This window comes from Coccinella septempunctata, chromosome 8 (assembly GCF_907165205.1).
Source record: "Coccinella septempunctata chromosome 8, icCocSept1.1, whole genome shotgun sequence".
In the NCBI taxonomy this organism is placed as follows: Eukaryota; Metazoa; Arthropoda; class Insecta; order Coleoptera; family Coccinellidae; genus Coccinella; species Coccinella septempunctata.
In genome coordinates this window covers 4412559-4422042 of record NC_058196.1, presented here as the reverse complement: position 1 = coordinate 4422042, position 9484 = coordinate 4412559, and the positions used below count along the sequence as shown (strand labels likewise).

Below are 9484 nucleotides of genomic sequence, written 5' to 3'. Positions count from 1 at the left end.
CAAGGTATAAATCGGACAATCTTCTAAGTATTAGAAACAATCTGACTAGGAGATACAGAAAGGAAATAAGGAAAGCTAAAGTTTCCTACTATGATGGTAAAATAAAACGCTCGAATAATAAATGTAAAACAGCGTGGCAATTAGTAAATGACCATTTACAAGAAACAAAAGCTTCAACTCCTATAGGTATTGCTCCAGATGTGTTGAATCATTATTTCTCAACAATTCCGGAGGAAATCGTATCACATCTTCCCAGACCTACAATAAAATTTGATGAATCATTCAAAAAACAAGTGCCGCCCACCATCAAGTTTGAATTCCGTGAGGTAAGTTTCAATGAGGTGCGCGAAGTAGTGAAAAATATGAAAAATAGCCGAAGCACTGACTTCTACGGTTTATCAGTTCGGATAATTAAATCCAATATAAACGGAATCATCCTTCCTCTCACTAAACTCATAAACAAATGTTTAACAGCAGGATGCTTTCCAGAATGCTTGAAAATCTCTAAAGTAATCCCTATTCACAAAAAAGGTGATCGTAGCGATGAAGGAAATTATAGGCCCATTTCACTAGTTCCAATATTCTCCAAAATTATTGAAAAAATAATAGCCACCCAAGTGATAAAATATTTCGAGGAAAATGAATTATTTTCAAGTAGTCAATTCGGCTATAGAAGAGGTAAAAATACGATACAGGCGATTATCAACTTTGTTGATTTCACAGTTGAATGTTTTGAACAGGGTAAACATTGCTTGGCCTCATTCATAGACCTGTCCAAAGCTTTTGATTGTGTTGCAGCGGACAAGCTTCTTTATAAGTTAAAGAAATATGGATTCGATCTCTCGGCGATAAAGCTCATCGGTTCCTTTCTGAGCGACAGAAGGCAGGTGGTTTTGGCGGATGGGATTTATTCGGGTATGAGAGACTTGACCATTGGTGTTACACAAGGGTCCAATCTTGGTCCTGCTTTATTCATAGTTTATATTAACGATCTGCCTGATTATGTTCCTGAAGTCAAAACCATACAATTTGTTGATGACACCACAGTGGAGATTGGGTCAGAGGATATTGAGAGTTTGTATGAAATGGAGCGAGCTACTCTGGCGGGGACTTTCGAGTGGTTCATAGCTAATGGTCTAAGCATGAACAACAGCAAGACACAATCTCTATTCCTGAGTCTGAGATGTAAGAATGACAGAAATATCACTGACATAGTAAAGTTTTTGGGCGTACATCTTGATGCTTCGCTCACATGGAATGCTCATGCGGATGAGCTGACATCGACTCTCAGCAGAAATACATTTGCCTTGAGAGTTCTCTCATACTCGTTATCGGAGAGAACGCTGAGGTCGGTCTACTTTGCCTTGGTGGAGTCTAGACTGAGGTATGGGGTAATATTGTGGGGAAACTGCGCCCAACGTGAATCAGTCTTCAGACTGCAGAGACGTGCAGTTAGGATTCTGGGGGGCATAGGATATAGAGAATGTTGCAAACAAGTTTTTAAGAAACTCGAACTACTAACATTTCCATCTATATTTATACTTGAAAACTTATTGTATATTCATGGTAGTGATAAAAATTATCGTTTGCAATCCGATGTACACAATTATGATACGAGAAATAAATACCACATCAGGAAAAACTTTCTCAGATTGAAAAAATCTCAAAAGAGTCCGGAGTACTGTGCGATATCGCTGTATAATAAACTACCCCTTAGATTCAGGAACTTAACGTATTCCAAATTTCGAAAGGAAATGAAGGACATATTAATCAGTAACGTTTTTTATTCAGTAGAGGAATTCATTTCTTTTTGGAAAGCATAACTTCATTCTGCATATGTCCATACAATTCGACTTCATTTATATACACTGTCTTTTTATTGTTTGTATATTTTAACTCTACATTGATTTTATCTATATACACACAATTTATTGTTTTATTTATACACTTAATTTATTATTTTACATATACACCATCCGTTGTTATAATTTTATATACGCTGTTTTAATCACTCGTTACCTGTGCTCACACTGCTTCTGCGAAAACTCCCTATCTGATACTGTATTTGGTGTTGTTTAATGCTTTGTGAAATTTTGTGTAACTATATTTTGTTTCATTATACCTATGACCTGTGTAAGCAATTCATGAAATTGTAAGAACACCAATAAACTCTCTCTCTCTCTCTCTCTCTCTCTCCGTTTAGATGTTCATCTTGGAAATGGCATTTTCCAAAAAGTGCAAATTTCAATGTGCGATATCTCCTGTTATTTTCGTCTGATCCATTCGGGATTTACGGTTTTGTAATCAGCGTTGATATGGCTACCATCCTTATACAGAAACTCAATTTTGAAAATCTCGATTTTTTTAAGACAAAAATGAGCAAGGGGTTAGAGCCCCCTAAAATGACCTATTTGCTCCTCTGCCTAAAAATCAGGGTGTCCTACTACTGTCTTAGGATATGGAGTGTACAATACTTACTTTGTTGATTCAACCAAACTAAACAGTTGATGATTCCATAGAGAATTGCACTCCAGAGAGCTCTTCGAATTCAACTCGAAAATAAAAAATGAAAAAACAATAAACTCGATTTTTTTCTGAACATTGTCAGATATCTGAAAAATTGGTGAAGAAAAATTGGTTCCCGAATACGCGGAATCTATTGCGAGCATTTCCGACAGCCTATCTCTATCCGTTTAGATGTTCATCTTGGAAATGGCATTTTTCAAAAAGTGCAAATTTCAATGTGCGATATCTCCTGTTATATTCGTCTGATCCATTTGAGATTTTAGGTTTTGTAATAAGCGATGATATGGCTTCCATCCTGATACAAAAACTCAATTTTGAAAATCTTGATTTTTTTTTAGTCAAAAATGAGCAATGGGTTAGACCCCCCTAAAATGAACTATTTGCTCCTCTGCCGGAAAATCATGGTGTCCTAGTTCTGTCTTAGGATATGGAGTGTACAAAACTTACTTTGTTGATTCCACAAAACTAAACAGTTGATGATTTCATAGAGAATTGAACTCCAGGGAGCTCTTCGAAGTCAACTCGAAAATGAAAAATGGAAAAACAATAAATTCGATTTTATGCTAAACAGTGTCAAAAATCTGAAAAATTGTTATGAAAATATGGGTTCTCGAAAAAGCTGAATCTATTGAAAGCATTCTCGAAAGCCTATCTCCCTCTGTTTAGATTTTCATCTTATGGCAATTTTCAAAAATCGCAAATTTCAATCTGCGATATCTCCTGTCATTTTCGTCTGATCCATTCAGGATTTACGGTTCTGTAATCAGCGTTGATAAGGCTTCCATCCTAGCACACAAACCCAATTTTGAAAATCTCGATTTTTTCAGACAAAAATGAGCAAGGGGTTAGAACCCCCTAAAATGACCTATTTGCTCCTCTGCCTAAAAATCAGGGTGTCCTACTACTGTCTTAGGATATGGAGTGTACGAAACTTACTTTCTAGATTCCACCAAACTAAACAGTTGATGATTCCATGGAGAATTGCACTCCAGAGAGCTCCTCGAAGTCAACTCGAAAATAAAAAATGGAAAAACAATAAATTCGATTTTTTCCTGAACACTGTCCAATATCTTGAAAATTGTTATAAAGATATGATTTCTCGAATACGCTGAATCTATTGCAAGCATTCCCGAAAGCCTATCTCTCTCCGTTTAGATGTTCATCTTGGAAATGGCACTTTCCAAAAAGTGCAAATTTCAATGTGCGATATCTCCTGTTATTTTTGTCTGATCCATTCGGGATTTACGGTTTTGTAATCAGCGTTGATATGGCTACCATCTTACTACAAAAATTCAATTTTGAAATCTCGATTTTTTCAGTCAAAAATGAGCAAGGCGTTAGACCCCCCTAAAATGACCTATTTGCTCCTTTGCCGGAATATCATACTGTCTTAGGATATGGAGTGTACAATACTTATTCAAAATAGGTTTGGTGGTGTAAGGATCAGAAGTAAGCAGGAGAATGATACTCTGTCAGTTCGCCGACGTTTCGGAAATGTATTTTTCCATCTTCAGGGCTCTACAAAAGTTATGAGAAGACAATTTTGAACACCAAATAAATAAAAAAGTTAAATAAAAGAGCAAACACGAGCTACATTATAAGTTGTTGACTAGAAAAATATCACAAGAAAAGATGGTGTGGTTAATATATCTATACAGTAACTTGAAAATATAAGGAACGTGTACACAGCCTGAAAAAGTTCTTTCTCTTTCTCTTCTATAAAAATTACATATTAAAAACAAAATATATGTTATACATAAACGTACATAGTACTTACAAACTAGACAAATGTATCCTCCCAAAATCACTCCATGAAATCTCAAATCCATTCTCCAATATTTAATGTTAAAATCATGTATAATTGATTGAAAAGCGGGGACGACAACAGTGCGACCGATACAACGATATGCCGACAGACGGAGGTGAAATTAAAGAAACAGCTGATCGGGAAATGAAACAAGGTAAAAAAGGTAAAAAGACATAGGCGTACCCACGCGTGTGATGTGCTGAGAAATCAAGAGTGAAATTGAGAGGGGTTTAGAAAATAAAAGTTGATCTCATTTCATCTTCCACCTCTTGTTAGTTGGTTCATTTTCATTTTCAATAGGGAGTAATAAAATCTGCTGAGTTGTTGAATATCAGATCTAGAGTTCACTGAGTCATGGACACTTATCTGCAGCATCTCATAAATCAATCGATTACTCAGGTATGACTCCCTATTTAGTATGCGGACGTCTTCAAAATTAAAGATATGTCCCGCGTTCACACAATGTTCGGCTAAAGCTGTTTTGGGGTTGGAAATCGGCAAACGAACAGATCTAATATGTTCTTGGATTCTGGACTTCAGATATCGGCCCGTCTGCCCTATATAAACTTGAGAACAGTTCAAACAGTCGATCTTGTAAACCACGTTGGAGTTCAGAAAGGTTGGTGTCGGGTTTTTGATGATACTGAAAAAGTGTCTACCTAAGGTGTTCGAACTCTTGAAGGACAACCTAACGTCCTCCTTTTTAATAATTTTTGAAAGTCTTTCTGAAAGGCCTTTGATGTAAATGAGTCTGTGGTAACTCGGAACTGCATTCGGAGGTTCCTTAGACGTAATGTCCTGGGGTGGGGGGAGTTTGGGGGGTTCCCTTAAAATTCTGTCAATGAGAGACGCCGGATAGCTATTGCCCAGTAAGATAGACCTGATTTTTTTAAGGTTTTTTTCGTGAAATCTGCAATCAGACAGGTTTAGGGCTCTGAACTTCAGATTTCGTATGATGTTTACTTTATGTATCATGGCATGATGGGAGTGAAAACCTATATATCTACCAGAGAAAGTAGGTTTCTGGTACCAATCGACATATAAAACATTTTCGTCCACACGCTCAACTCTCATGTCAAGAAAATTCAGAGCGTTATTTGATTCCAATTCTAAAGTGAATTGTAATTTAGGGTGGAAGGAGTTGAATGTGTCCAAAACGAGTTGTTCAGTGTTAACGGGTATAGCAATGAAAATGTCGTCAACGTAGCGTTTAAAAATGGGCACCCAGAAAGGTAATCGGGAAAGACAAGAATTCTGAAGTTTCACCATTACAATGTCACAGCAAATCTGTGAAACACAATTTCCCATTCCGAAACCAAAAATCTGATGATAAAATTGTCCGCTGAAACAGAAATAGCTGCTGGCTATCAAAAAGTTGTAAACCAACTTGAAAGTGTTGAAATCAAAATCGGGTGAGGGGTCGGAAACTACATTCCAACTTTCTTCAATGATCTGCAATGCTAAATCTGTAGGTGTGTTGGTATAGAGAGAAACGACATCAAGTGATACCAATATATAGTCAGGTGGTAGTTTGGTTCCATTTATCGAATTGAAAAAATCAAAGGAGTTCCGGACATAATGTTCATCTTTGACGAATATTGGCTTTAATAGATCGGCGACAAATTTTGACAACTGATAAATAGGGGAACCTACAAAGCTCAAGACCGGTCTCAACGGTATGCCAGTCTTGTGTATCTTGGGAAGAAAATACATCTTAGGGAAAATGCCGTTATTACAGGTTAATTTCTCCGCGACAGTTTCCGATATTAGGTCTTTGTTCAGCAGGATCTTGACGAATCTATTATTCTTGTTCTGGATGCGAACTGTGGGATCAGATTCCAACGTTTGATAGGTATGTGTATCATTGAGAAGTGCCGTACATTTTCCAAAATATTCATCTCTGCTCATAATTACAGTAACGTTCCCCTTGTCAGCCCTCAAGACAACTATGTGATCTTTATTGTTCGAGAGAAACGTCTGAGTATCCCTCATATCCCGATACAAGGAGGGACTGAAAGATTTAGAATATTGGTTTGAATTTAAAAAATTCGTAATAGTGTTAACAACTCTACCCCTAATCAAATCTCTATTCTCAAAGTCGTGTTTACCGATAACCCTCTCGCAGTCAACGATCACGTCCATCACAGGTATTGTTTTGGTGTAAGGAAGATTGAATTTATGACCCATGCTGAGAAAATATTGCACATTATTGGGTATGGAGAGATCCGAAAAGTTCATAATCCATTTGTCGGTGGTAGTTTGAAGACAAGAAGGTACTCGCATATTCATCAAGTTATTAAACTTGACCATTTGTTTATTTCTAATCTGGTGAAATTTGAAACTATAAAACCTATTCTGTCTGGTCGAGAAAGAGAAGAACAAATCTTCCGGTATTTCATTTCTAAGTTTTGACTTTATAACGTCAATATTATGTTTAATCTGTCTTAATTTCCAATGGTAAAAACATATCTCAATATTAAGCACTCGAAACTGAAACTGAGTCAGTGCGTTGTAACAATGGTTGACAAAAGGACTGTTGGACAGAACCAGACTAGAAATACAGTTAACGTATCGTGTGATATGAGAGGGTAGAACCTTATGTTTCCTACAGCGTAAAAGAAATTTTCTGTGATTTTCCAGACTTGCTCGCTTTTTCACCTGATTTGCCCACTGTTTGAAGTTCCTTAGAGTCTCCAAACCATATCGGTGCTTGACGTCCTCCATAAAACCCATATTAGAGATGTTGTCAATGAAAAACCATAAAGTATCTCACAAATCTGAAGTAGTGATCCAAAAATTTTCATTCAAAATAGGTTTGGTGGTGTAAGGATCAGAAGTAAGCAGGAGAATGATACTCTGTCAGTTCGCCGACGTTTCGGAAATGTATTTTTCCATCTTCAGGGCTCTACAAAAGTTATGAGAAGACAATTTTGAACACCAAATAAATAAAAAAGTTAAATAAAAGAGCAAACACGAGCTACATTATAAGTTGTTGACTAGAAAAATATCACAAGAAAAGATGGTGTGGTTAATATATCTATACAGTAACTTGAAAATATAAGGAACGTGTACACAGCCTGAAAAAGTTCTTTCTCTTTCTCTTCTATAAAAATTACATATTAAAAACAAAATATATGTTATACATAAACGTACATAGTACTTACAAACTAGACAAATGTATCCTCCCAAAATCACTCCATGAAATCTCAAATCCATTCTCCAATATTTAATGTTAAAATCATGTATAATTGATTGAAAAGCGGGGACGACAACAGTGCGACCGATACAACGATATGCCGACAGACGGAGGTGAAATTAAAGAAACAGCTGATCGGGAAATGAAACAAGGTAAAAAAGGTAAAAAGACATAGGCGTACCCACGCGTGTGATGTGCTGAGAAATCAAGAGTGAAATTGAGAGGGGTTTAGAAAATAAAAGTTGATCTCATTTCATCTTCCACCTCTTGTTAGTTGGTTCATTTTCATTTTCAATAGGGAGTAATAAAATCTGCTGAGTTGTTGAATATCAGATCTAGAGTTCACTGAGTCATGGACACTTATCTGCAGCATCTCATAAATCAATCGATTACTCAGGTATGACTCCCTATTTAGTATGCGGACGTCTTCAAAATTAAAGATATGTCCCGCGTTCACACAATGTTCGGCTAAAGCTGTTTTGGGGTTGGAAATCGGCAAACGAACAGATCTAATATGTTCTTGGATTCTGGACTTCAGATATCGGCCCGTCTGCCCTATATAAACTTGAGAACAGTTCAAACAGTCGATCTTGTAAACCACGTTGGAGTTCAGAAAGGTTGGTGTCGGGTTTTTGATGATACTGAAAAAGTGTCTACCTAAGGTGTTCGAACTCTTGAAGGACAACCTAACGTCCTCCTTTTTAATAATTTTTGAAAGTCTTTCTGAAAGGCCTTTGATGTAAATGAGTCTGTGGTAACTCGGAACTGCATTCGGAGGTTCCTTAGACGTAATGTCCTGGGGTGGGGGGAGTTTGGGGGGTTCCCTTAAAATTCTGTCAATGAGAGACGCCGGATAGCTATTGCCCAGTAAGATAGACCTGATTTTTTTAAGGTTTTTTTCGTGAAATCTGCAATCAGACAGGTTTAGGGCTCTGAACTTCAGATTTCGTATGATGTTTACTTTATGTATCATGGCATGATGGGAGTGAAAACCTATATATCTACCAGAGAAAGTAGGTTTCTGGTACCAATCGACATATAAAACATTTTCGTCCACACGCTCAACTCTCATGTCAAGAAAATTCAGAGCGTTATTTGATTCCAATTCTAAAGTGAATTGTAATTTAGGGTGGAAGGAGTTGAATGTGTCCAAAACGAGTTGTTCAGTGTTAACGGGTATAGCAATGAAAATGTCGTCAACGTAGCGTTTAAAAATGGGCACCCAGAAAGGTAATCGGGAAAGACAAGAATTCTGAAGTTTCACCATTACAATGTCACAGCAAATCTGTGAAACACAATTTCCCATTCCGAAACCAAAAATCTGATGATAAAATTGTCCGCTGAAACAGAAATAGCTGCTGGCTATCAAAAAGTTGTAAACCAACTTGAAAGTGTTGAAATCAAAATCGGGTGAGGGGTCGGAAACTACATTCCAACTTTCTTCAATGATCTGCAATGCTAAATCTGTAGGTGTGTTGGTATAGAGAGAAACGACATCAAGTGATACCAATATATAGTCAGGTGGTAGTTTGGTTCCATTTATCGAATTGAAAAAATCAAAGGAGTTCCGGACATAATGTTCATCTTTGACGAATATTGGCTTTAATAGATCGGCGACAAATTTTGACAACTGATAAATAGGGGAACCTACAAAGCTCAAGACCGGTCTCAACGGTATGCCAGTCTTGTGTATCTTGGGAAGAAAATACATCTTAGGGAAAATGCCGTTATTACAGGTTAATTTCTCCGCGACAGTTTCCGATATTAGGTCTTTGTTCAGCAGGATCTTGACGAATCTATTATTCTTGTTCTGGATGCGAACTGTGGGATCAGATTCCAACGTTTGATAGGTATGTGTATCATTGAGAAGTGCCGTACATTTTCCAAAATATTCATCTCTGCTCATAATTACAGTAACGTTCCCCTTGTCAGCCCTCAAGACAACTATGTGATCT

General features: G+C 37.0%; 1 protein-coding gene across 5 annotated transcripts; it reads right to left on the bottom strand.

Moving 5' to 3' along the window:
* Positions 1 to 3947: 3947 nt before the first annotated feature.
* Positions 3948 to 9484, bottom strand: LOC123318874. Of its 5 annotated transcripts, none has more exons than XM_044905641.1 (3): positions 7498 to 9484; positions 4304 to 7238; positions 3948 to 4044 (listed from the first exon to the last, which is right to left on the bottom strand). In XM_044905641.1, the coding sequence occupies exon 2, from the start codon at positions 7064 to 7066 to the stop codon at positions 4589 to 4591; it is 2478 nt and encodes an 825-aa protein (XP_044761576.1). In that variant the 5' UTR covers positions 7067 to 7238; positions 7498 to 9484; the 3' UTR covers positions 3948 to 4044; positions 4304 to 4588. The 5 variants fall into 5 exon arrangements, with proteins under 5 accessions (XP_044761576.1, XP_044761579.1, XP_044761575.1 ...); XM_044905644.1 differs by having other exon boundaries at positions 3952 to 4044; positions 6992 to 7238; XM_044905640.1 differs by lacking the exon at positions 3948 to 4044 and adding an exon at positions 4122 to 4242.

What these genes read in the sequence shown, in the direction of transcription:
- LOC123318874 (XM_044905641.1), bottom strand. Translation starts at nt 7,066, where the DNA reads ATGGGTTTTATGGAGGACGTCAAGCACCGATATGGTTTGGAGACTCTA.